The sequence below is a fragment of the Saccopteryx leptura genome, chromosome 4, assembly GCF_036850995.1.
Source record: "Saccopteryx leptura isolate mSacLep1 chromosome 4, mSacLep1_pri_phased_curated, whole genome shotgun sequence".
Lineage (NCBI taxonomy): Eukaryota > Metazoa > Chordata > Mammalia > Chiroptera > Emballonuridae > Saccopteryx > Saccopteryx leptura.
Genome location: NC_089506.1, coordinates 214495 through 242030, shown reverse-complemented (window position 1 = coordinate 242030; position 27536 = coordinate 214495). Strand labels below are relative to the sequence as shown.

The following is a 27536-nucleotide window of genomic DNA, read 5'->3' as shown; positions in this document are numbered from 1 at the left end:
TTGGACCGGTCTGCGGTCGGGTTCTGGGGTGCGGGGTTCGGGGCGGAGGCTCTGGGCGTGGCTGGGGGCGGGTACCCTGTCCTGAGTGGAGGCGGGGACACGAGGTTGGTCAGGAACCCGGTGAGAGAGGGGCGCAGGGCGGGTCCGCGCCCTGGAGGGTGATGTGGCCCCGCCCCGCCCCCCCACGCCGCGTCCGGGCCGCGCAGCAGCAGCCGCCCGAGCTTCCGCGCGCTGCGAACCGGCCGGAGAGGGGCGCACAGGACGCGGACGCGGGAGGCCGGCCCGAGCATGTGGAAACTGGGCCGCAGCCGGGTGCTTCTGGACGAGCCCCCCGAGGAGGAGGACGGCCTGCAGGGGGGGCCGCCGCCCGCCGCCGCCGCGGCAGCGCAGGTGAGGGGCGCGCCGGTGTGGGGCGCGCGCTGGTGGGGGGCGCACAGGTGAGCCCGGGGCCTCTGCGCAGAGGAGCGACGCGCAGGGCGGGGGCGCACAGGTAGCGGCGCAGGTGCGGCCTGGGCCCCGCGACCCGTTAGGATCCCGAGGCTTATTCGGGGCTCGCCGCCGCTGTCGGTGTCGGCCAGCCCCACGCGGGGTCGGGAACGCGGGGCAGAGGACGGGGCACCTGCGACGCTGGCGCGTCGCGAGGCCTTCCTGCAGAGGTGGAGGCCGCCTAGGACCTTGGCAAGTCCCCCACGCGGGGCGGAATAGCGGGCAAGTTCTGGGTCCCCGGGAGCTGTCACCGCCCGCCCGCCCGCCCGCCGGCCCGTGGGGACCAGAAAGCTCTCGGCCCGCACAGCGTCGTGCCAAGTGGGCGAAACACTTGTTTGGATAACAACTATTTCCTTTTCTTGAACCTTGATTGTCTGGAGGAAGAAGGCAGATGACCTTTCCACAGAGAACGGAGACACCGGCCCTGCAGGTTCGGAGACACGCTTGGAATGCGCAGAATTTGTTAATTAAAAAGGATCCCAGGTGGATCCTGTGAGCGTTGCTCCCCCCTTCTTTTTTTCCGACGCGCGTTCGCATGCTCATTCCGTTTCACGTGCGTGGAATTCAGGTCAGTGCGCGCTCTCTATTTTGAAGGTGGTCAGAAATTTTCTTTTTTGTTAAATGTTTGGAAACTGCTGCAGCTGTTAAATTCGAGCTGCCATGGAGCTTAGTGATGATCTGTGCCTTCCCAGGACTCGGAAGTAGTTCACAGGTCGTTCCTGTTCATCAGTTCATTAATTTGACTAGTCCTTTAAATATGGGCTTATCTGAACTTCTTTCAGAAATTACTTTTTGATAGTTTTAGTGCTTACCCGAGTTCTTATTTTTCACATCTCAAAATTTTATGGTTACACAGCAACTCTCAACCACGATGAGAATTTACATGTGGTTACAGAGTTATTTACTCTACTATAAATAACTTGGTCAAAGATGAGCAGTATATTTCTTCTGGATGAACCCTTTAAAATTTTTAATTGAGCCTTTTTATCATCTTTTATTTGTCAGATGAACCCTAAAACCTGTGTTTTCTCCTCGTTGGCGTAATAGGAGATTTGAACGTGTACTCCACCTACTGGATTGAATGATCAGTAGTAATGCGTTTATTCAAGTATTTTTTCTGAGCTTCTAGCTTACAGAATTGTCATCTCTATACCCGTTTGTAAACTGCATTTTTGTGTATTTTATTAGATTATTTTTAAGTGCCCGGCGAAACTGAGTGGAGAAGATGGAGTTCCCACATACCCTCTGTCCCCTGTGCTCCCCCAACTGTGAACACCCCTCTGTTGTGACCATGGAAGCTGTGCTGATGGTCAGCATCACCCAGAGCCCACAGTGTGTTCCTTTCAGATTGGCTTCCGTCACTTAGTCATGTGTCTTTCAGCTTCCTTCATGTTTTTTCTTGCTTGAGAGCCCATTTCTTTTTAGCTGAAGAGTATCCAGGTCTGGCTGTCCCACGGTGTACCCATCACCCGAAGGACACTGTGGTTGCTTTCATGTGTTAGCAATTACGAAGTGCTATAAATACCTGTGCAGGCTTTTTGTTTGGACATAAGTTTTTAATTCAAATACATACCAAGCAGTGTGATTGCTGGGTTGCACGGTAATAGTAGGTTTAAATTGCAAGAAACAGCCCAAGTGTCTTCCTGAGTGGTGCCCCTCCTGCGTCCCCACCAGCGGTGAGGGAGCGTCCCTCTGCTCCGCGTCCTCCCAGCGCTGGGTGTGGGCACTGCCTGGATGCTGGTCCTTCTAACAGGTGTGTAGTGGTGTCTCACTGTGGTTTTAATTTTCATTTCCCTGATGACATAGGATGTGGAGCAGCCTTTCATAGGCTTGCTTGCCATCTGTGTGCCTTCAGTAGGTGGGCCTGGACAGATCTTTTGTGCCCTTTTTAATTGTTTTCTTATTGTTGAGTTGTAAGGGTTCTTTGTTTTGGATAACAGTGCTTTATCAGATGTGTCCTTTCCAAATATTTTCTCCTGTGACTCGTCGTCTTTGTCTCTCGACAGTGTCGTTTTCAGAGCAGAAGTGTTTAATTTTAATGAAGTCCAGGTCATCAGTTATTTATTTCATGGATTGTGACTTTGGTGTTGTATCTAAAAAGTCGTGGCTACCACCAAAGTTACCTGGATTTCTTCCCATTTTTTAGGAGTCAGGTTCAGCTGGGTGGTTTTTACATTACTTTATTAAGAGTAACTTAGTTTAATGTGTTGAAAACACTTTGCTATAGAAAACAATTTTTTTGTGTGTGTGTGTGTGACAATTTGGACAGACTCTAAATTTAGTTAGTTTCTTCAGGAAGATTAGTCTTTATCCCAAAGCCAGTTTCTCTTAGAATTAAATTGGACAGTTCATGACAAGTCTACCATGAGCTTGTGCCTATAAAAGTTTATTTTAAAGTAGAAATAAGTAGGAATTCATGCATGAGAAGGATGAACTGGACGTGTTAGGTTCGGTGTCTTGTTGGAAGGACGTTCTCAGTCCTCATCTTCAGTTTCTCAGCCCCTGGTGTCGTTCTCCCCCCCCCCCCCCCCCGTCAGTCAGCCCCCGGGGCGAAGAGTACACGTTGCCCTGTTCTAGGATAGTATTTAGTTTGCATTCAGATCTGATGAGTTCAACTTCCTTGAAAATCAGGGCATACAGCTATAATCTGTGCTGTTTTTGAAAAGAAAGAAATAGCTTTATGTTAGGTTTCAACAAGTTTGAGCTGCGAGGCATTCAGAATTATTATGTGGATTAAAGAACACTTCATTGTTGTTAAAATGGATTTAACATCATAGGAAATAAATTTGCCTGAGCTTCTCCTTGGGTTCTTGAACCTTTTGGTCATGAATATACATTTATTTTGTAATAAAGTAAAACAGTGAGGCTTGTAAGGTGAAACATTCATTGCAATTATTTAATAACAAGGAGAGACGGACAAGTTTTAATCAGTCTTATGTTTATTTGAAAAAACAACTGCTGTGCATGCATATGGTAGGTCTCTGGATATTAAATGTTAGGTCTTAATTGCCTCCTCCTTCTGCATGGGAAGTATTGTTACATTTTTTATATAGTGGTTATGACGCACTCGTGTGCACATACGTGTGTGTTTAAAGTCACACATTTGCTTCCCCACTGTAAACATGAGCCTTTCCCTCAGACCTGCGTGTCCAGAGCACTGAAATTCCCACACTGCCGCTGGGAGAGGCTCAGAGTGCGGGCGGCGTCTTCTGGCCTCTTCTGCTGCACCCCCCCCCCCCCGTGCCCCCTGCGACCTGGGGGAGACAGGGAAATGCACAGGTAGGTTTGATGCTGATGCCGTGAGACTCGGACTCCCGGGGCTCCAGGCTGGAATGCATCAGGATTTAGCCAGCTTTAGATTAATGCCCTGGAAAACAAACCTCAGGGAATTTTTGGCATATTTTCATGTCAAAAATTTAAAAGGCTTAGACATGCTCTGTAGGCATTCTCTCCAGAAACCACCCAGGGAGCAATTCTCGAGTTTTGTGATTGGCCTTGGAGATGGGAAGAACGAGGGGGAGTGAACCCCCTCCGGAGTCCATAGACTCGTCCCTGGTGGTGCCGTGCACGTGCTGTCGACGTTGCTTCGGTGAGTTTTAGGTTATTTCTAGTCTCTGTTACAGACATGCAGCGTAAGTCGTTTCACATGCCTGAGGTCAAGTTTCTAGAAGTGGAGCTGCTGAGTTCAAGGGCACATATGTGTGTAATCTGATGGATATCTCTAAATGGCCCCTCCAAGGAGGTTGTACCCACACCGTCCACCCAGCCACGTGGGCGGTCTGCCACCCTGGCTTGCCCACACGTTTGGGGCAGGACGTTTGCAGAATCTTAGATCTGATGTGTGACAGTGGTCTCTTAGTGTGGATGACTTTCCGTGTTTACAAGTCCTCATGGAGACTTCTAGAAACTTCCCACCAGTCCGGGCATCACCATTCGGTGGATCAAACTGGAGTCAGAGTAACGGTGTCCTTCCCCTGGAAACAGCCTGGCAGTTGCGATGTGGAGGGTAGTTAGTTTCCAGCACACCTTGGTGGAGTCCCACCTCTGCCGCTTGTTAGCTGGTGACCGTGGCCCAGCCGAGGGGCCTGGCCAACCTTCAGTTTTACTTCTCACCTGTGAGGTTGGGTAAGGATGAGCTCGTGGTGACGTGTCTGCTGGGCACAGGCCTCTGGTCAAGGCCTTGCCCTGGTGCCTTCCTTCAGGTGCAGAAACCAGACACAGAAGACCACGCAGCTACCCAGCTGGTGACACAGACTCCTTGACCGAGATTTAGGCAGGCTCTGTGAGCCCTCTTCCTGATGAGTCTCAACTGGTGTCAACCCTGAGACTGTGCTTACATTCTAGAAGGTTCTCCTATTCTCTGGTAACTCAGCCGTTGGGTGACATGAGGAGTGGTGGGGGTGGTTCTGATCATCAAGACAACTAGACTCCAGCTAGAGAGGCCGACCTCTTGCCTGTCCCACGTCTGCTAGTAGTTAGGGAGCCGTGTTCATCTCACTTAGAGTCGTCCAGACTCTTAGCTCCACAGGTAAAGGATTTTATGTCCACTGTTCTGTCCCCATTGCCCAGGAGGGAGTCTGGATGGAGCCAGTCGTCCTAACTCGGGAAATGAAGGGCCGGGCACAGGGTTTGTCTTCCCCCAGCGGTGGGAAAACGCTGGCACAGCTGCGTGCACAGTGCTGGGTGGATTCACCACAGGGACTCGGACGGGAACGTGGCCGTTCCCCAGCCAGAGGTCCGGTTCGTTTCCAGGCAGAGGCGTGTTTGGGGCAAGCTAGTGCTGCTTTGGACGGCGAGTCTTGCTGGGCACTCATGCAAGTTATATCCGATCTGTAGTCAGCAGAACCACTGTTGTCAAATATAAATGAGGGCTACTTCAGGGAGGGGCAGGAAGAGCCAGTGTTTGAAGAGAAGGAAGAGGAAAAGGTCATGACACCCGCTTCCTGCCCAGAGTCGGTTGCTCATCTGAAAAGGGGGCGTGCGGATTCCCCTGTTTGTGGGACAGTCGTGCTCCCCGTGGAAGGACGGTGTCAATGTCTTCTAGCAGCCACATTAGACACGTTGGTTTAATTTCTCCATTGGTGGGAGGGAGAGCATCAACTTGCTGTTCCACTTGGTTGTGCACTCATCATTTGCTTTTCGTATATGCCCTGACCTTGGTGGCTCTATCCACTGAGCAACACTGCCAGGGCTAAACAAGACTGTTTTTGTTTTGTTTTGTTTGTTTTTAAGTGAGAAGAGAGGTGATAGTGAGCAACTTCTGCATGTGCCCCAGTCGGAATCCACCCAGCAACCCATCTGGGGCTGATGCTTGAATTAACTGAGCTATTTGTAGTGCCTGGGCTATCGCTCAAACAAATCGAGCCACTGGCTACGGGAGTGGAAGAGAGAGAGAAGGGGGAGAGAAGCAGATGGTCACTTCTACTGTGTGCCCTAACCAGGGATCAAACCCAGGACATCCATACTCCAGGACAACGCTCTATCCACTGTTCCAACTAGCCAGGGCCAACAGGTTTTAAAAAGGCAAAATTAACCTCAATGCCATACTCCAAATTCAATCCATCCATAATATTAATTATATCAATATGTAATGAATACAAAACTTGCTAATGAGATTGTTTTCCTTTTTTTCCTACTTAGTCTTTAAATCGTGTGTATTTTTACATTTACCAGCACTTATCAATTGAGAGGTTAACTTTTTATCAGAAGTACTTGATCAGTTTTCAAATCTTACAAAATTTACAGTTGGAAAGGTAGATTTTATTATTTATTCCAAATATACTTGGTCTTCCGACACCTGAATTGAGCATCTGTTTCTAAATGGACATTTAAGTCATTACAACACAGTCCACGTGTGGCCGATCACTGTTCTGGGAGTGGGCACTGGGCTGGGCACTCACCCACTTACTGACACATGCACAGGCGGTGGTGAGTTCTTCCCAGTGCGGGGGCTGTGGGCTGCTGGGTCCGATGAGCGCAGAGAGCCCCTGAGAGCAGGCAGGTAAGGCCCAGGTCCGTCTCTCAGGCCCCAGCATGCTGTGTAGTGTTCACCAGTAAGTACTAAGAGAAGTACTAAGAAGCATTTAGGTTGAAATTGTCATGCCTCAAGTGTTAAAAGCCTAATATAGGTAAGGTTCATTTTCACTGGCTTTTCCTAGAGCTTAAGGTAGCATGACTTAGAATATTCAGAAAAAGATGCTGCTTGTCATTACAGTTGAGTTAGATGACTGGATTTCAACGTGTGAGTCAGACTGAACACTACTCTTAACTCACCCGCCGTGTTCTGAGGCTGCGATCGAGGCAGCTGTACCTCACCTGGCTGGCTAGACCGTCGTCACATGAGTGTATTGTCTCCATGAGGTAAAGCTGTGAGGCACTTATTCTGCCTTATGTCCCTGGCTGGGAACAGCGGTGGACTTGGCCCGGGTCTGGGTTTGTGAGGGTAGGTGTACATGAGGGCCTGTGAGCCCTGGCTCTCGGAGTAAGAGCCAAGATGGAAGTTCCAGAGGGCTTATATCTGTCATCTGAGAAGGAGGCAGCACCGGACAAGGGCGGGGTGCACGAGCGGGGGTCAGCTCTGTGGCTTCCTGCCTGCTGCTCGTTGGAGTGAGCAAGCCGCTCTCTTCGTCTGTGGGCACTCAGAGAAGCCCAGGTTCCTGCCCTAAGCGTCCAGTGGGGCTGCGTGGAGAGAAGACTGACTCTTCTCACCTTATTATAAAGACCGAGGAGAAGAGGGACCCCAGGCGTCAGGGCAGAAGACGGGGTGAGCACAGGGAGCACTTCACAAACAACTTTGACCCCTAGGAGAGGCCCTGGCCCGGGACCTCCCAGTGGTAATCGTGTTTCTTTTTCTTTTTCTAAAATTTTTTTAAAAATTCATTTTAGAGAGGAGAGAGAGAGAGAAAGGGGGGGGGGACAGGAAGCATCACCTCCCATATGTGCCTTGACCAGACAAGTGCATGGTTTTGAACTGGCATCCTCAGCATTCCAGGTCAACGCTTTATTCACTGTACCACCACAGTTCAGGCCATTTTTGGTAACCGTGTTTCTTAAAGAAAACTGCGGTTCAGAGTTACCATCTTGTAGATGGGAGCACAGAGCTCTGTACGGAGGTTTCATTGTGGGACGGAGCGGCAGGTATTAACTGGTTCTGGCCTTAGAGAGGCCCCTCTTAGGAGCGCCAGCAGCAGCTACGGCAGGCGGACCGCACCATCAACAGAGTGTCCGCGTTGGCAGTTACTGCAGACCCTCAGGACTGCCCCGGATAGGCACAGGTGATGGTGGTTCTAAGCGGTCCCACATGTGCGAATTCACCCAAGTCCACAGCAGCGGTGTCTTCAGAGCCATGGCAGATTCGCAAAGCAGCGTAGGCACCCACATCCCGGGAGGGCACGCGTGGCGGTCTGTGCACATCAGCTGTCACCCTGGAGCGTCGTCCCCTCTGCCGTCCTGGTGGCAGTGTTCGCGTCCAGCACTTCTTGTTGGGGAGTTTGCTGTTTCGAAGGCTCCCACGCTCGTGCCGAGGCTCCGTCCAGCTCTCCTCAGGCAGGAGGGCGTGGTGTGTCTGGTGGAGAACATGCGTGTTAGACTGGTCTTGTTCAGTCCGAGTTACAATGCATTTGCCCTGCGTTCAGTGCTGAGTCAGCAGTAAACATGAGGTAAGGTGTCTGTTTACGTAAACGCATGTAAATCAGGTCAGGTGTTGATTGATGAAAATTTTGTGACCAGAGGCCCATAGGAACTGGACCCTGTGTTCCCCATCAGATCAGTAATTCAGTCTTTGTTAACTCAGTGTTCTAGGTGACTTACCGCAGAGCTGCCTCGAATAATAACACTCAGCCGTAGCTTATATGTGAGGAACTTAAGAAGAACTTAAAAACCTTTGTGGAGTTAGTAGCCACTAACAAGAATTTGAATGCACATTCCTCTTGAGTTTAAATTTTCTGCTACACTGTTTCTCTTACCTTGCAGGTTATCATATGTTTGTGATATCATTTTTCTTCATTTTTCAAATACTCATATTTTGTATTGAAAAATACCAGGGTTTCAATAATCAGTGCCTCAGAAAAGCATTGATATAATTGTGTTGTGGCTTAAATTCCAACATAACAGATAGCACAGCTCACTGTACTTAATGCTCTGCTTGTGTTGCAGGACGAGCTTGCTGACGGAGGCCTCCCTGGGGGAGGGCGAGAAGGCACACACAGCCGTCTTGCGTGCCTCCTTCTCACCTGAAGTATTGAGGAGCAGCAGCTCCGGGAAAATGGTCCAGTTTAACTGGCGCAGGACGTCTGTAAGGAGGAGAATTGGGAAAGCCTCCTCGAGACTAGACTTGACCTTTTAGGAAAGTAGTGAAGACTTTTGAATTGGAGCTTATGGTAGTTTACGAGGATTACGTGTCTAAAGAGAAGGATGAGAGGCAGGATGCAGACGGTGCAGATGGGGAGTGAGGGCCCGGACTCCAGACGGAATAGTCATCACGAGAGGCGGGAAGGCGGGAGCTTGCCGGAGCCCCCGGGGAAGGTTGTGCCTCCGAGGTGCAGGTCAGGGTGGAGGGGCAGCTGTGGGGATCAGGACAAAGTGCCACCACAGAGAGCAGCAGGGAGCCAAGGCCGCGTGGCTCTGGAGCGGGGCCGCGAGCTGCACTGCAGGTGGACAGGCTCTGAGACGGTGTCTGACGTCCACACTGACGCAGGCGGCAGGCTGAGGCGCTGACCCTCTGCGGCACCGTAGAGGTCCGAGGAGCCGGGCCCTGCACTGCGGGACTCGGCCTGGGGGGTGAGGGCGCGGGGCCGTGGAAGAGGGAGGCGTTCTCAAGCCTGTCCAGGAGTCGGCTGACCCTGTGGCTTGAGGCAGAGATGACCTTCTCTCCCCAGAAGCCTCCTTTCGAGTGAGGGGCTAGAGCGGGAGCTGCTGACGGGCTGTGGAGGACCAGGCGGTAAGTGCTGCAGGCCGGTAGGTCTCGACCACAACCGCACAGCCTTGTGGGCAGTGTGTGCACGAACCATGTGGCCAGGTCCCCGTCAAACCTCAGTTACAGAAGCGGGCTGGGCTGGGCTGTGGACCGCTTTTGGCTGACGCTTTATTCAGACTAAAGGAACTTGGAAGTGCTTTCTCATTCTGAGTGACTTAGCTCGGTCCAGGTTGTGGTGTAAGAACTGCTGCCACCTGTTCCCTGAGAGGACGCGCGAGCTTGGGAGTGAGTGCCAGCCATCGATCCGGGCTGCTGTGTTAACAGGCGGGCGTCCTGCCCCAGGAGCCGTCATCCAGTCTGTCTGGTCGGGTCTGCGCCTTTACCTTCTTCTGTGAATGAGCGAGGGGTGATTTCGTTCAGGGACAGACAGGTGTGCTCATGTCGTCATCCTCAGAGGACAGGGGCCCCCCTGAAGGGGGCCGGACCAGGGGTTGTGTAGATGAGAACTGCACGTGATGGTGTTTGTGGGGTTGGGGGTCATGGGTGCCCTTCTGAGAGGGACCCTCTTGAGAGGGAGAGGTGTTTGTGGGAACACAGCTGCCCAACCAAAGCACCTGCAGCTGCTGAGCCAGTTCTGGCTAATCTCGAGAGGAGCGGTGTGCACCTTTCTGGGCATGCCCTGGCTGTCTCCCTCCCAGCACGTGGCTAGTGGGCATCCACTTCCCACCCCGAGGAGGACAGCGGCAGCCAGAGAGGACAGGGGAACAGACCAGAGATGAGAGCCCTGCCTGGCTTAGCGCCTGACAGCTCCCCACACCTGGGGTGAGTGAGAGCCACATTCTGTCTTGTGGTGCTGTATTACAGCAACAACACTACTGTAACCAAGGCGCTATTGTAACCAAGGCGCTATTGTAACCAACACGCTATTGTAACCAATGCACTTTACCTCACGACCCCCCCACCCTGTGGCCTACTGTTAGTCATGGTACCACTTGAAATCCCCTCTCTCCTGTACTTAAAAATAAGACCTGCTGGCCCTGGCCAGTGGCTCAGTGGATAGAGTGTTGGCATGGCTTGTTGATGTCCTGGGTTCAATTCCTGGTCAGGGCACAAGGAGAAGCAACCATCTGCTTCTCTCCCCCTTCCTTCCCTCTTCTCCTCCTGCAGCCAGTGGCTCAATTGGTTTGAGTATGGCCTGGGCACTGAGGACCGTTGTTGGTCTGAGCTGTCAGCCTCAGGTACTAAAAGTAGCTCAGTACTCGAGCATCATCTCCAGACAGGGTTGCTGAGTGAATCCCGGTTGGGGCACATGGGGGAGTCTACCTCACTATCTCCCCTCTTCTCACCTAAAAATAATAATAATGCCTGCTGTGATATAGTGTTTCCTTTTGACTATTCACATCTGTTTTTAGATCTTTGATAGGTATTTTGCTATAGTTAATACTAAGCTTTTGGATGAAGATGAATAATACTTTTAAAAACAGTGTTGTTTTTTAGGGATGGATTTCTAAAAATGAATGGAGAAGTTTTGCCCGGTGATGTAATTTATAGGCATGTTGTTTGATGTAGCACGAAGGTGCACTAAGAAATTTTACAGGGAAAAGACAATATACAATTATAATTAAGAGGAACAATTCCTACATCTTTTCATAGGAAAAAAAAATACCCCATGTGTATCAAGCAATTCTCCAATTCTTCTACATCAGTGGGTATCCTACAGTTCAGGTTGGTTTTGGCACTACCTGAAGTTTAGCAAAGGCTCTGCAAGGTAAGGCCTCAGTCCCACAAAACTGCCCTGGCTCCAGACTCACAAATAGGGTGCCCAGGTAAACACAAGAAGAGGGACAGCTTGTTACACCAGCAAGGTAACAGAAAGGAAGCCCCAGACCTCTCTTCCTCACAGAGACACTGGCTAATAATATATAGTCCAAAGAGCCTCCATGGCCAGTCCACAGCCCAGTGAAGAAGTTTCAGGACCCCAGGCGAGCCCAAAGACAAGGACAGTCCCCTGGGACAGGCGGCCGAGGAGCATGGTTCCTGTCACCCGAAAGCAGTTACTCCAGGTGGTGGACCTCGGCACCATCGGTAGTGCAGGCCAAACTCGTGACTCCTGCATCATGAGGGAAAGAGAAGGGAGGAACATGTGTACAGCATTCCAGCTTTTTGGCCGCTGAGGATAGACAGGAGCTCAGCTGCTTGCTGCAGGGCCAGAGCACGACCATCCTGCAGACAGCAGAGGAGGAGGGGCTGCGGGCACAGCTCTGTAGTTGGGACATCACGTGCGCGCACTTAGAGAAGACTCGTCCCCACACAGGGTGAGCAGCTCCCGGAGTCTGTCCATGCTGGGGTGGTGGGGGCTCTCCCAACAAGGCTGGTCCATAACGGCTGGGAGAGGCGGCTGTTCTTCCAGATGCCTGAGTCCCACAAAGAAACGGGAATAGGAACAAAATAAGTTGTAGAGGCTGAGATCTGTGGGTTACCTAAGAATTCAAAACAATTATGTTAAACTCAATAGGCTACAAACAGAGGCAGATTTAACGATGGGCGCACTGGGCACGCCCTGAGCCCCAACTTATGAGAGGCCCCGCAAAACCCCAACTTTACACTTTTTTCTAATGTAAGGGGCCCAGTATTTTCTTCTGTGCTGGGGGCCTCAACTGACTGCCCCTGGCTACAAGCGAACACAGAGAAGTAAAGGAAAGCAGGAGAGATGGGTGAGCAAAATGTGAACATCAACAAAGAAGCAGATGGTATTAAAAGGAACTTAAAACCCCCCTGGGGCTGAAATGATACAGTAACTAAGTTGAGACATTCTCTAGAGGGCTTCAGCAGCAGACTCAGTCAAGCAGAAGAATCAGCAAATGTGAAGGCAAGTAATTTGCAATGATGTGTCAAGAACGGAAAGAAAAGAATGACAGGACTTAGAAAGCCTACCAGACTCGGCACAAACAGTGGTCCCCCAGGTGCGGGTGGGGAGACCCCGTAGAGTAAAGGGAAGAAAGTCCCCAAACCTGAGGAAGGAAATGAACGTCCAAATTCAAGAAGCTCAAAGGATTCCGATGAGGATGAACCTGGAGAGGTCCGAGACACATTGTAATGAAACTGTCAGGTGAGGAGAGAATCCAGAAAGTAGCAGGAAAACAGTGAGTTGTCATGTGACGGGGAGCGCCATGAGATTCTCAGTGACCATCCCAGCAGAAACATGGCAGGTCAGGAGGGACTGGGATGATACACAAATTTAAGGTACTGGGGAGACACCTGCCACCAAGAATACTGTATTTCAGAAAACATTCCTTCAGAAATGAAGGGGAAATAAAGACCTTCCTGATGACAGCTGTTGAGGAAAGGCTTCAGAATAGCCCTGCCTTGCCGGACACTGCAGGGAGCCCCTCCTGTGGGAATGGGAAGCTCTTTGGTAAAGTAAACAGCTGACAAACACGAGATCCTGTCATACTGTAACAGAGTTGCGTAGGTCACTTTCAATTCAGTGTGGAGCTCATAGAGATAAAAACTAACTTACAAGACTGTATTTATGCCTGACCTGTGGTGGCGCAGTGGATGAAGTGTCGACCTGGAAATGCTGAGGTTGCCGGTTTGAAACCCTGGGCTTGCCTGGTCAAGGCACATATGGGAGTTGATGCTTCCTGCTTCTCCCCCCTGTCTGTCTGTCTGTCTGTCTCTCTCTCTCTCTCTCTAAAATGAATAAATAAAATAAAAATAAAATTAATTAAAAAAAAAGACTATATTTATGAGTATGGCAGATTCAATGTAAGAGACATCCAAACCTGTGGAGGATTTTTATGAATTTATTTGAGTCAAAACCAATGACATTGCCAGGAAGCAAGATCTCAGATGCTCCAGAAATCGACAGTTTTGCAGCTGCTTTTGTACCTTTAGAATTAGGAAGGGAAGGTGAGGAAGATCATGTGGAGGTGGGAGGAAGCAAGGTGGGACTGGACTGCAGGACAGTGACCAAGCATGTGCTCCCTCGAGGGTGGCTATGCTTCTGAGGGGTTTGGAAAAGAGAATTACTTTGGCCTTCAAAGGTGCACAGAAAAAACAAACAGTGCGCTCTGGCTGGTTGGCTCAGTGGATAGAGTGTTGGCCCAGAATGTGGATGTCCCCAGTTCCATTTCTGGTCGGGCACACAGGAGAAGGGACCATCTGCTTCTCGTCCCCTCCCTCTCCCCTTTCTTCCTTCTCCTCCCACAGTCAGTGGCTCAGTGGGTTTGAGCGTTGGCCCTGCGTGCTGAGGATAGCTCAGCCGATTTAAGCATTGGCCTCAAGACACAGGTTGCTGGGTGGATCCTGGTTGGGCCACGTGTGGGAGTCTGTCTCCCTTCCTCTCAGTTAAAAAAAGAAAGAACAGTGGTTATGCCTAAGGTGTGACTACCCACCATTGCCTGCCCAGTTAGGGATTTGTGATCAGGTCACCATGGGGTCACTTTCAGTTAGAAAGTAACAAAGCTTTAAAGAATTTTTGTAAAAATTTATTTGAGTCAAACGGAGGCTATGCCTAGAAGCAAGATCTCAGCAGATGACGTGTGTACAACTCTAAAGAGCTCACACAAAATTTATTCTAACTAATAAAAAATTAAAGTTGCAGGATAAAAAAATTAGTTTTGTTTCTATGCACTACAAGAGTATAGGATCCGACAAGAATATTAAGAAACAATCCCATTTATAGTAGCTTCATGAAGAACAAAATACTTAGGAGTACATTTATCCAAGGAGGCAAAAAAGTTGAATATCAAAACGAAAACAATTTGCTGGAAAAAATTCAAGACACAGATAAATGGAAAGACATCTGGTTCATGGAGTGGGATGCTTCGTGTTGTGATGGTGTCCACAGTCCCACAGGGACCCACAGGGTCAGTGCTGTCCTGTTGAAACCCCAGTGGCGGGTTTTTGCAGAAATGGGCAAAGCCATCTTACAATTCAAATGGAATTCTGAGGGGCTCTGAGTAGCCACAGCATTCTTCTTGAGAAAGAGACACCCAGCTGGAGACCTCACATGTTCTGACCTCAAAGCGTATCACAAACTGAACAGCATGGCTGTGGCGTACAGACAGACACGCAGTGGGATGGAATAGCGAGCCCAGAAACAGACCCTCACTTCCGTGGTCTGATGATCTAGGACAGCAGAGCCAAGAACGCAAAATGGGGAGAGAACAGTCTCTTCAGCAAAGCATTCTGGAAGAACTGGATGTCCACGCACAACAGAATGAAGTTGGGGCTGCGTGTTATTCCGTACACAAAACTCAACTCATAATGAACTAAAGACGTGAACTTAAGGCCCGAATCTATAAGACTCACAGAAGAAAACATTGGCAAAAAGCTTCTTCATGTTGGTCTGGACAACCACCAGAGACACAGCCAAGAAAAGCAGAGACCAGCGAGACCACATGAAACGTAAGATTGTGCAGCCGAGGAGGAAATCAGTGGGGAGAGCGCAGCCTGTGATGGGAGAGGTATTTGCGGACCACACGTCTGAAAAGGAGCCAGTTGCCGGGATACACACTTTCCCCCACTTTCTGGACGCCTGTGTTTCACCACTTTGCCTCTACACAAAAATCCCGTTTTTTAATATATTCAAAAGTTGAAACAGCTATATTGTCCATTAGAATAGAGGACGAACAGATCAAGAAAATGCAGTGGCCGCATGGAGTGGAATGTTATAGGAAGTCGGTAGTGGATGGAATTTTCCGCTGGCTTCTGGCAACAGGTGACATTTCTCTGAAACATTTCTAGCAAAAAAAAAAAAGGTCCTGTTTTTGGAGTTTGGTTGACAAAGTAATGGATGGTGTTCCTTAATTGGGATTACATTTCCAGGTTCTCAGAAACGGAAGACATGGCAGGCGTCTTTGAGTCCATTCTGGCTGCTAGGACGAGAGGTGCAGACTGGACCGCAAAGCCACAGAAGTCACCCTCTCTCTCTTTTCCCTGCGGCAGCCTGCTGGCTGGGCTCTGTCCGCACTCGACCAGCTGGGGGTGCTTTTGGGGAGCCCCACCCTCACGACCTAATCACCTCCCAGAGGCCACTGCCGCATACCATGCCTTTGTGGGGTAGGGTTTAGACAGGTGAATTTTGGGAACACAGTGACACCACAACAGCCTTCTGCGCAGTGAAGGACAAGGTTTCTCTGGTGACAGACACCCCCCCCCCCCCGGGTTTTCCAGCAGGTCCAGCACAATGAACCTGTTTTTCTTAAATTTTTTTTTTTTTTTTTTTGCGTTTTTCTGAAGCTGGAAACAGGGAGAGACAGACAGACTCCCGCATGCGCCCGACTGGGATCCACCCAGCACGCCCACCATTTGGCGAAGCTCTGCCCACCAGGGGGCAATGCTCTGCCCATCCTGGGCGTCGCCATGTTGCGACCAGAGCCACTCTAGCGCCTGAGGCAGAGGCCACAGAGCCATCCCCAGCGCCCAGACCATCTTTGCTCCAATGGAGCCTTGGCTGCGGGAGGGGAAGAGAGAGACAGAGAGGAAGGGGGGGGGGGTGGAGAAGCAAATGGGCGCTTCTCCTGTGTGCCCTGGCCGGGAATCGAACCCGGGTCCTCCGCACGCTAGGCTGACCCTCTACCACTGAGCCAACCGACCAGGGCCAATGAACCTGTTTTTAAAGCCAGCTAATACTTACAGAGGTGTGTGTGGGTTTGTACAGGACGGTTACTGCATTTATTAAATTAGTTCTGTTCAGTACTGGTAAATGTGTTCCTCCTCAAAGGAGCATTTGTGCCCAGGTAGACACAACCCAGCCGCTGTGTCTGGGGACCCGTTTGCTAAGTGGCTGTTTATGGTTTTGACTTCAGATCAGTGAAGCTCTCCCCGTGTATTCGTTTGTTATCTGGAATACTAGATTATGTGAAGGTCATAATTTATTATTGGTTACATAAATTAAATATTAAGTCATCATGTAAAAGTTTAATTTTTATATCAGTGAGCTTGTTAAAAAATTTGTTGTGAGAAGTAAAACTTCCCTTTTCCACACTGGCCAGATGCTACTGTAAGTAATTACCACTATTAATATAAAATTTGCCATTTAGTTTTCAAATGGATATTTTAAAAGGACATAAGATAGTTTTTCAGGGAAATGATAAAAAATGCAGCTTAAAAGCTCTGAGGAATTAGTAAGTTTGGGTTCTGAATGTTCACAAGCAAAGAACAGTTCCTTTATTGTCTTGTCACTAACCGCCGATTTCTGCTGTTGAAGGTTAACCGGTACCAAGACCTTTACAGCAACGGTTCTGAAATAAATGGTCTGGGACAGAAACATTGGTGAACTCCAGTGTCAGCTAGGGGCCCGTATGGGAATGGGCGGTCCTGGGTGGCTGGAGTGGTGACCTCGGCCTCCTGCAGGGCAAGTGCCCAGGATGGGTTCCCAGCACGGGACCGAGGGGCAAACATCGTGTAAACTGTTCCCTCTGCGTATTGAAGAGACTGTGCTCACCTCAGGGCTCTTCTAATAAACCCTTCACTGCTGCATCCCGGTTAAACAGGAGAAAGAAAACCAAAGAAAAAAGGTACGTTCCCCAAAGGGCATCCCCAGCACTGAAGGGAGCCCTTGGGCCCCGATGGCTTTCCTAGGACGGTACCACTTCCTGCGCCGTTCTCAGAAGCTGGGGCTCACAGGCAGGCCCCCTCGCAGCCCGGGGCCCAGTGGTTTTGCTGCCTGGAAGCTGTTTAAGTGACAGGTGACCGGAGTCAACAAAGAGCCCTTGTGCCTTCAAGGCCACCGGCCTCCCTCTGTGTGGCACGGGATCAGGCGGGCAAGGGCCCTTGTCTTCCTGCTGCCCGACATTAAACTTGCAGCGAGAACCTGAGACGGGCGGGTGCTGACCTGGGTCTCGTGCCAGGGACCCGTTCTCTCCTAGAAGCAAGGAGACGCCTTCTCCCGTGCTGCCCGTGATCTGCTTGGCCTTTTTACGGTTTTATGAAACTCTTTACATTGAGGACATGGGATTTGAATCAGTAGATATTGCAGTTTTCCCTAGTATTTTGCTGTTTTGTTTAACGTTTCTCAGATTCACAAAGAACCGTCTTGTTTGTGATTAAAAGAAGCAGTTTTCTTACCACTACCACCCCTCGCCGTGGTTCTGCTCTGAAGCTGCTACCACTTCACCGTCCAGGTGTTTCTCAGGGTGTTTGCCTTTGTGTCCCCGAGGCCAGTGCTGTCCACCTCGTGTCCGGTGAGCACGGTGGTGGGAGCTGTGTCCTTGGCTGCCAGCGCTTTGGATGATGCCTTCTGGGCCATCGCAGGAGACGGACCCGCGGGCGTGGCTCCTGGTCCCACTGTGCGCAGAACTCTGGACACACCACGATTCCCTCAGCACTCAGAAGACGTGTTTCATTCTCTGTCACTGATCAGACACCAGGTTTCACTGTGCTGTTGCCGGAACCCCCTGTCCTCGCAGCTTTGTCCCTGCCTTTGGCTCTGCTGTCCCGGGTCCGTCCTGAGCTGGCTGTGAGCTCCGTGGACCCCTCTGCCTGTCCTTCACTCTGGGCAGTTCTAAACCTTGCTTTTCCTGTGAAAGGTGTGTGAGATGTATTACCTTGTCAGCTGTCCCATAATCACGCTTTTACTCTCCGAGTGACATTTCTGTGTTTCGTTTAGGTCTCAGCTGCCAGTCACTTACCGCATGGAGTGAATTCTGACCTCCGTGCCTTTGAAGGTTCTCTGTGAACACCCTTTCCCCTGCTTCCTCCTTGTGGGATAGGAGGGGCGGGCCACGTCAAGGGGCCAGCCGCTGTCTCTTGTCCTTGGGCCTTTGGAATGCCGAGCGGCGTCCCCAGGGGGCGTCCCCAGACCCTTACTGCTGGACCCCTTCCAGGAGTGACAGCGAAGTGTGCATCCTCTCTGGTCTCTTCACACACGGGCGCTGTGTTTGTTTGTTTGTTTGTTTTTAAGTGAGACAGACGGGAAGGGGGAGATGAGAAGCGTCAACTCATAGTTGCATCACTTTAGTTCAGTGGTCCCCAACCTTTTTTGGGCCACGGACTGGTATAATGTCAGAAAATATTTTCACAGACCGGCCTAATTTAGGGTGGAACGGATAAATGTATCACGTGACCGAGTCAAGCGTCAAGAGTGAGTCTTAGACGGATGTAACAGGGAATCTGATCAATTTTAAAAAATAAAACATCGTTCAGACTTAAATATAAATAAAATGGAAATAATGTAAGTGATTTATTCTACCTCTGCGGACCGGTACCAAATGGCCCACGGACCAATACCGGTCCATGGCCCGGGGGTTAGGGACCACTGCTTTAGTTCATTGATTTTCTCATACGTGCCTTGACCAGGGGACTCAAGCCAAGCCAGTGACCCCCTGCTCAAACCAGTGACCCTGGGGTCATGTCTAGGATCTCATGCTCAGGCTGGTGAGCCTGTGCTCAAGCTGGCGACCTTGGGGTTTCAAACCCCGGGACCTTCGCATCCCAGGTTGATGCTCTATCCACTGCACCATCTCCAGGCAGGCCACTCACGATCGCTTTTTGAAGTTGAGACTGATCTGAAGTGAACTAACCTCCTGTTCCTCCAGACTTGCCCTGTGTCCCTTTCTGAGAGAACTGAGAAGAGAGCCTGCAGGTCACTCCCCATCGGGCCCAGGTGAGGGCTGGGCGTCAAGAACGGCGTGACTGTCACCACGTCTCAGGTGCTGGACAGCTGATGGAGAGCACGTGTTTGCAGACGATCCACCTGTTCTGCGGGCTGACACGTGAATGTAGCCGTGAAACGGACACGCGTGTCCAGTGCTCTGTGTCCGCGGCGTGTAGATGGTGCACGTGGTATAGACTACGGACACACGTGTCCAGTGCTCTGTGTCCGCGGCGTGTAGATGGTGCACGTGGCATGGACTGTGGGCACCGTGCTCTGGGACTGGCGCACGCGTCCTGCTGGCCATTTCCTGCCGTGCCTGTGGCCGTTGGCTCAGCCTGTGGCCGTGCTGCCCCACACTCGGGCAGCCCCACTGACGGCCGGGTGCTGCCACCCTGTGGGACGTGGGATGTGCGCTCTTGCTCACAGTCTCTGACACGAGGATGCGCTTTGCTCCGAGTGGGGGACATCTCTTCCCTGCATGAGCATGAGTGACTCAGAGCCGACTGTCACGTGATGGGTGTGCAGCAGAAGAGGGAGAAGCGTTGTTGAGCAAGTGACCAAGTAAACCGGATAACCCGAGTTTAACTGGAAGTTGATCAGAAACATTGTTTACGTTTTTAGCCGTTACTGGGCGTGTCCCCATCAGCCCACGCGGTGGGTGCTGTGCCCCTGGGCTCACTGTGACTTCTCTGCTCCCCACCGAGCAGCCTTTCAGCGGGAGGGTGTTGTGGGAACGGGAAGAGCAAACCATGGGAAGCGTTCACTGTTCCTCCACCTCATCTAGGGAGGTTTTGTGGAGTTTCTTTCCAGGTGCCAGCTGAGCAATTAAAACTGTGCTGGATGGACACTCCGTGCAGCCAGGGCGCGGCCGTGGGCACAGCCTCCGCCTGGCCCGGGATGGTGACGCTCGTGCTGCGGCTTCATGCTCTCACATGGTGACCGATGCTGGTCACTGGGTTGGATGCAGGATAAATGACACGGTCAAGCGGGAGGCACCCGCGGGGACAGAGGCTGTCTGTGTTCTCATCGCTCCGCAGCGGCGAGTGCTGGACGTGTGGCTCTGTCCCCTGAGCAGACGGGCTTGGTGGACCGGGAGGAGGGCCCCCCTCACAGGCCCACGTGCTCCTTGGTGCCGGGTGGTCAGGGGCCTTCCCACTCCTGCTTCTAACCACTGCCGTCCCTCCAGCCTGATAACTCTGCTCTGAATTAGGGTTCACAGGGTGACCAGGTAGGTGCCTGAAGTGACCTGTGAAATCAGTTTTCTCAGACTCACCAGTTTTCTGTAACTTGGAGAGTTTGAACACAGATTATTGTTAACTGTAGAATTCCGACTGGTTAAAGAAAAAATAAGGCTTTTTGATGACCTCACAAGGAGACCGCAGCCTGGCATTGGCTCACCGTGTGCTCCTGTAGGCTGCACCAGACGCCCGTGGGGGCCTGTCCTGTGCCTACGCCAGTGGCTGTGTCCACAGGCCCCGGGCAGAGCAGGGACAGGAACTTGATCTCCATCACCAGGTCACCCTCCCCACACTACACACTCGAGTGCTCTTTATTGAAGAAGCTTCAAGCCTGACTAGATGGTGGTGCAGTGGGTAGAGCATTGGACTGGGACCTGGAGGACCCAGGCTCGAAACCCCGAGGTCGCCGGCTTCAGCGAGGGCTTGTCTGGCTTGAGCGCAGGATTGCTGTCGCTGGCTTGAGCATGAAATCATAGACGTGACCCCATGGCCACTGGCTTGAGCCCAGAGGTCGCTGACTCGAGCAAGCAGTCACTGTCTGCTGTAGCCCTCCAGTCAGGGCACATGAGAAAGCAGTTAGTGAACAACTAACAGCGAAGAATTGATGCTTCTCATCTCTCTCCCTTCCTGTCTGTCCCTATCTGTCCTGCTCTGTCTTCCTTCTCCCTGTCTCTGTCACACTCACGCGCACACACACACACACACACACACACACACACACACACACACGCTTCAAGACATGAGCTCAGCCCTTCAATGCGCCTGGTAAGAAACCCCCTGGAGTTGGTTGTCGGTGTAAGAAATGCCGCTGTTTCTACAGGGATTTTTACAGGGTTTATTTGAGTTAAACTGACGACATACACCCGGGTGAGATCTCAAATGCTCCGGAGACAGCGGTTTCTCAGTTCTTTCCTGCGTTTGGAAGTAAGAGGAACCATAAGGAAGGTTCCATGGTGGGGGGCAGGGACTGGGCATGGGACAGTTAAGATTACGTGCTCTGCTGAGGGTGGTCACGGCTTGTTTGAAAGGTGTGTTAACCGTGGTGCACAGAACAATGACGGAGCCGCTTGAAGCAAAGATAAGCCTTTTACTAAAGTTACATGCCAGGCATGACGGCTCACATGACCTGCTCACTGGGGACTTCGTGATCGGGTCACCATGAGGTCTTCGGTGACAGAGTGTGGGCCTCAGGTCTCACGTAGCTGGCTCCACGCCTGTCACCTTCCCTCTCCCACATAAGGGTGACTGTGGGGATGGCGCCCCGCTGGTCCGCATGAGCCTGTCACACCCTGGTCACATCTCCCGTCTGATGGGGACAAACTCTGAATCTGAGCTCTGCAGACACCATGCAGTGGGATGAGAAGAGTTTGGCTGTAACATTGGTTCACGTGCCTGACAGATTCTTCCTGTCACTCTGACCTGTGAACATAAATACCCTGAAAAGGGACACACATTACATTGCCTTTTTTCTCTTTGTTTTGTATTTTTCTGAAGTGAGAAGCAGGGAGGCAGAGAGACAGACTCCCGCATGTGCCCGACCAGGATCCACCCGGCATGCCCACTAGGGGCGATGTTCTGCCCATCTGGGGTGTTGCTCTGTTGTGGCCGGATCCATTCTAGCGCCTGAGGCAGAGGCCACAGAGCCATCCTCAGAGCCCAGGCCAACTTTGCTCCAGTGGAGCCTTGGCTGCGGGAGGGGAAGAGAGAGACAGAGAGGAAGGAGAGGGGGAGGGGTGGAGAAGCAGATGGGCGCCTCTCCTGTGTGCCCTGGCCGGGAATCGAACCCGAGACTTCTACATGTCAGGCCAATGCAATACTGCTGAGCCAACCAGCCAGGGTACGTTGCTTTTCTTGAATCATTAATATTACATGGGGTATGGGTGTGATCAATGCCCCTGGGTTGTGTGGGCACAGACTGACCAGAGTCCTGTGTTATGATTGATCGTCCTTTGCATTTGTTTCTGGTTCTCAGAAATATTTGGTGTCATGTTTCTACTTATCTCCACTCTGTTTTATGTGATTTTTCTTGCTCTGGTAAAATCTGTTTTGATAATCATTTTGGACCAGAAGTGCCCCAGCAGGCACAGGTAGGAGCTTTGTGACAGGTGCGTGAGTGTGAACATGGCTCCTGACTGCTGGCTCTGGTCAGCTTGCTTCCGGTGACAGCGTGGCGCCCAGGGGACTGCTGAGACCCAGCAGGCACGGTCCTCGTGGGCACGGGGCACAGATGTGTGCACACACTCCTCCCTGAGCTGTTCTTCCTGCGTCTGGGCTCTCGCAGGACCCGAGCTGTCTGCCAGCCGTGCCCTGGTCTGGACTGCTGGCGGAGAGCCTGGCCCGAGGGCGGCCTCCTGGTCAGCTTCCAGGGCTGCCTTTGTGCCCGCCATGCCCGAGCCCCCGGGTGGCAAGCATTACTAGGTCTTCAGCCATTGGGTGACCGCTGGAGGTCACTGTGCCAGTTATTTTCTGTCTGACAGGTTGTATCACGCCAAGCTTGACGTGCAGCCTGGCGGGCCAGTCCTCAGCACCTTTGTCTCATACGAACATTTCAGTGATTTAAAGCTAGGTCTGCCCCAGGGCAGTGCCGCCATCCCCCTCCCTTCCCCTAAGAAGGAAAAGAAGGCCACCTGCAGAGTGACCTGGACTCCGAGGCGTGACCTGGCTCCCATGGGAGGCACTGACCAGGACTTCTTCTGGGCCCAAGATGCCGGGCATTGAATGTGGCTGCATGCTGACCGCAGAGAGGAGGCCTTGTCCAGGCCGTGGTCTCTGAACAAACAGGTTGCCTCTGCAGTCTGACCTTGGGGGTCGATGCGGGTCCCACTGACGCCTGCAGGGGCCTCTGTCCTGGTGTCACAGCCCCGTGGTCCCAGCCTGGGTGCACAGTGGGACACTTGGTCACCTGCTGCTCACAGCAGCGGTTGTCCTAGCAGGACGGACAGTGGAGGGGACAGCACTGGCATTTCTCCACTAGGGGTCAGCTCTGCAGATGTTGTCACAGTGTGATCTGTGTCACTGCACCAGATGTGATTATTTTCTTACCTTTTATTAGGTGCAGGGAGCAAGTTTCCGAGGCTGGAAGGAGGTGACTTCACTGTTGAGCAGCGAGGATGAGCAGCACCTTCTGGGAAGCAGCAAACCTCCCAAGTCCAGAGGGTGAGCCCGCGGGACCCCGGTGAGGGGCCGGCCAGGCCGGCCGGTCAGTCTCTCTGGAGGTGGAGGGGAGGCTCCCGGAGTCGCTGTCCCTGTCCTTCCCTGCAGTGTGGGGACGGCAGGGCCAGTCGTGTGACAGTGAGTAAGCCAGGCGTGCAGGACTGATACGTCTGCAGACAAGGAAGCGTGCTCTGGGCAGAGGCGCGGGGAGTTGGCGTGGGGAGGGTGGAGGACAGTGCACGGCCCCCAGCAGCCCCCGTCCTGCGCGGTCACTGAAGAACCAGCCAGCCCCCGGCCAGGCTGTAGCCATGTGTTAGTTAGACGTTAGGCAGTTTCTAAAAGTCAAGGGAAAAAAATCTAAAAATGTAAAAGATTTTAGAAAATTGAATACATTTAAACTGACACATTGCTGCTAGTTGATTATAAATATTTTTAGAATTTTAAGTGTATTTTAAAGTCTGTGTGATTCCACACATGAGTGGGATACAAAATTGAGACTCATGGACATAGATAAGAGTGCACTGGTTACCAGGGGGAGGGCGGTGGAGGGCAGTAAAGAGGGACAAATATAAGGCGACGGAAAATGATCTGATTTTGAGTCATGGGCACACGACACAATTTAACAGTTCACATAATGTAGAGATGTTGACCAGGAACCTAAACCTATCTATGTACTCTTGACCAATGTCACCCCGTTAATTTTAATTTTCTAAATAAAAAAATATATAAAGTAATCACACACTTAAAAGAAGTGTATTTAAAGGTGAAAGTGGAGGTTCAGGGTAGTCCAATGGCCAGCAGTGGCCTCGTCTGACCAGAAGGGTTCCGGGCTCCGTGAGGGGCGGCCTGGCCACCAGGGCGGGTCTGGTCGTGACGACAGTGTTCTCTGTGGGACCTGTAAGCCGGTCCCTTTAGCATCAGCATCTCCTGGGGCCTTGAAGAAACCCCTGTGTCCTGGCCCCTCCGTCAGTTAAATGAGCCTCCCCAGGGGTGGGGCCTAGACGTGGTGCTGGGGGCGCTCCAGCCGTCAGACCTGTGGCCACGAGCTCTGCAGTTCCGTGGGAGCCGTCCCCGCCACCGGTCAGTCGTCCTTCCCTCCCGTGGGGGACGGAGTTCTCGGTTCTTACTTTCCCTGCAGGTTACTCACCGGCTGCCCGAGGCTCGTGGGCTGACGGGGACCCTGCAGGAGCCAGTGGATAAATGAGGGCTTCACACCCGAGCCTGCACCCGGTTCCCTTTCCCGCTGGGCTCAGGCACCTGAGCCCAGTGCTGGGTCTGCTCTGTGTGTAATTCCCAGCCTGGGGTTTTAAATACGGCTTCTGTATTTATCAACAATGTGGTGACTCATTTTTTTCCTTTATTAATTTTGCTGTTTAAGTTTTACATACAGCTTTGTGTTAGCTTACTACACAGTGTAGTTGTTGTAGAGAAAGAGCTCTCTCTCTGTCAAGGGGACGCGATTGGAGGCCCTCAGATCACCAGCACTGCTCTTTTGTCTCCTGTAGAACTGCCTTACGGTTAAAAGAAGAGTTGAAGACAGAGAAGAAATCTGGATTTTGGGACAATCTGGTTTTAAAACAGAACGTACAGTCTAAGAAACCAGATGAGATTGAGGGTTGGGAGCCTCCGAAACTTGCCCTGGAAGCCGTGGCGGCCGAGCCGGGGGGGCCCTCGAGCGCCTGTGCGTCCCGGCCGGGCTGGGACGAGGGGGCCTCGGGCTCCGGCAAGTACACCAGCCTGGCCAGCCCAGGCAGCAGCTCGCGCTGGAGCCTCAAGTCGGCCGGGAAGCTGGTCAGCATCAGGCGCCAGAGCCGCGGCCACCTGACGGAGAACTGGGAGGAGCTCGAGTGACTGTGGGGGAGCTCCCCGCCCCCCCGACATTTCGCACCAGAATTTGCCTAATGTTGCAGCTTTGTGACTCATTTCATTCAGATTCTTAGTGTGTGCTGTATCAGGGTGTGTCTGCTAGTCTGTCGAGCTGTTAGCCTTCTCCAGATTAAAGTGTGGAGTCTTCTCTATCTACACGCATCTCATACGCTGGTCTCGGAGCTCCTGCACCAGGACGCCCGAGGGTGCCCCAGGCTCACATGCCGCTCGCGTGTCCGGGGGCTCCTGACACTGCCGAGGACTTCGGACGCCGTCCCCTCCGGGACCAGGTGGCTCCCCGCCCTCCGCGCCGCAGTCGTTCGCATCGTGACTGATGCAGCGGCTCCTGCACCGAGCGGTGGGTGCGGTCGTGACCCCTGAACGCAGCAGCGGGGACGGAACCGGGCCACGAGGGTGCCTGCGTGAGGCTGGCAGAGACTGTCAGGTTGTGCTTAGCTTGGAAAATCAAATGTTTCTTCACATGGAATTTAAAAATATGCAAGCAAATCAGATTCTAGAGAAGCAGAGGTGCGTGACTGCACGGTCTGCACGTCCGCGGTGGGTGGGGGGTGGTGCTGCTCACGCAGAGGTGCGTGACTGCGTGACCACGTGACTGACTGCGCGGTCTGCACGTCCGCGGTGGGTGGGGGGTGGTGCTGCTCACGCAGAGGTGCGTGACCACGTGACTGTGACTGCGTGGTCTGCACGTCCGCGGTGGGTGGGGGGTGGTGCTGCTCACGCAGAGGTGCGTGACCGCGTGACTGCGTGGTCATGCACGTCCGCGGTGGGTGGGGGGCGGTGCTGCTCACGCAGAGGTGCGTGACCGCGTGACCACGTGACTGTGACTGCGCGGTCTGCACGTCCGCGGTGGGGCGGGGGGCGGTGCTGCTCACTCGGAGATTTTATTTTTCCTGCTGGATTTCTAAATATTGTTCCTTATTTTCTTCTAAAATTTTTTCTAATTTTTTCGATTATAGAGGAAAGAACGCTATAAAGTACAGATCAATTTTAGTCACTTGATATTTTTTTTGGAAAATGTTAACTTGCTCATTATAGGGTTAAAACTGCATATAAAATACAGGAAGTGCCTCTTTTCTACAACACCCAGGATTTTGTTTTCAAAATGAGATACTTCCGTCACTGCGTTGGACCCTGAGGAGTTGTGACCAGGCTGCCGGGCTTCTGTCCTTGGTGCCGGGCCGGGGGGGTGGGGGTGGGGGTGTCCCCGGAACAGCTCTCGCCTGTAGGCGGTGCAGGTTCCCGTCTTCGGCTGGTTGAGATAACAGGTCGTTTCTCTGGTGACAGAGAATCTCTGGTTACACTGTGGATTCCTCGACTGCTCAGGGTGCGCTTCTGTGCTGTCCCATGGAAGTGCGTGTCCACATCATCCCTGTGGGCGCGCCGGGTGGGTAGGCGTGTCTGTCGGCTGTCACATGTCTGACCACCTGTCAGTCACCTGTCTGTATCTCTGCCTTGTGTCAACCCTTTATCCGTTCACCCATTTATGTTTTTCTAGTAGAACAAGAGTTGTCTCCACCGAGCCTTGAAAGCCAGGGCGTGTCTTAAGTGGCGTTACAACTGTGAAGCGGTGGGCTCTGATCCACAGCGCAGGGGGCTTGATCGTGTTAGTGAAATGGCGGTTGAGAGCTCTCGTTCCCTCGGGAACAGTTCAGTCCACAGGCTGCCCCGGCTCACCCCCGAGAAGCGGACACACACACGCCCTTCACGCCGCGCTCTCTGCGAACCTGTGTTCAGTAGGTGGAAGCGGCCTCTGGGCTTCCGGCATTGGGGCTTCTGTGACGCCGGGTGCCTGTACCCGACCTCGGTGACACACCCGAGCGCATGGTTGGCACACGAGCTCCTCATGGCTCCGGTCCTTCCGTCCTGAACACGGAGCCAGGTGGGGATGGAACCTGCACGGAGTCACAGTCCCTATCCACAAACATTGATGTCACTGAGGTTTTCTTCTGTTGTATCTGACTAAATTAAAATAGCTATGTTTGTGGGGTTTCATATAAATATTTATTGGCGTGCTTCAGGAGAAAAATAATTTACCAAAGCAACTTTTTGTTCACGGTGTGAGAGAATTGAGGTTTTGACTGGGGGGTTTTGTTTGAGTTCTGTGTACAAACAATTTCACTGTGTGAAGAGGGAGGGGTCTGCTTCCTTCTGCTGATGCTTTGTTATTTTTTAATATGAAAGGATGGCTTCAAAGAAGGCAGAATTTATCCTTAATGCTGAGATTTTTAAAAAAATAAAATACCATTTATATCAA

The 27536-nt window shown here is 52.0% G+C and overlaps 1 protein-coding gene across 1 annotated transcript; it reads left to right on the top strand.

The window, feature by feature from the left end:
* TDRP (testis development related protein) lies at window positions 1-27536 on the top strand. Its single transcript, XM_066380037.1, has 4 exons — window positions 1-390; window positions 23295-23398; window positions 24901-25789; window positions 26077-27536. The coding sequence occupies exons 1-3, from the start codon at window positions 289-291 to the stop codon at window positions 25244-25246; spliced, it is 552 nt and encodes a 183-aa protein (XP_066236134.1). The 5' UTR covers window positions 1-288; the 3' UTR covers window positions 25247-25789; window positions 26077-27536.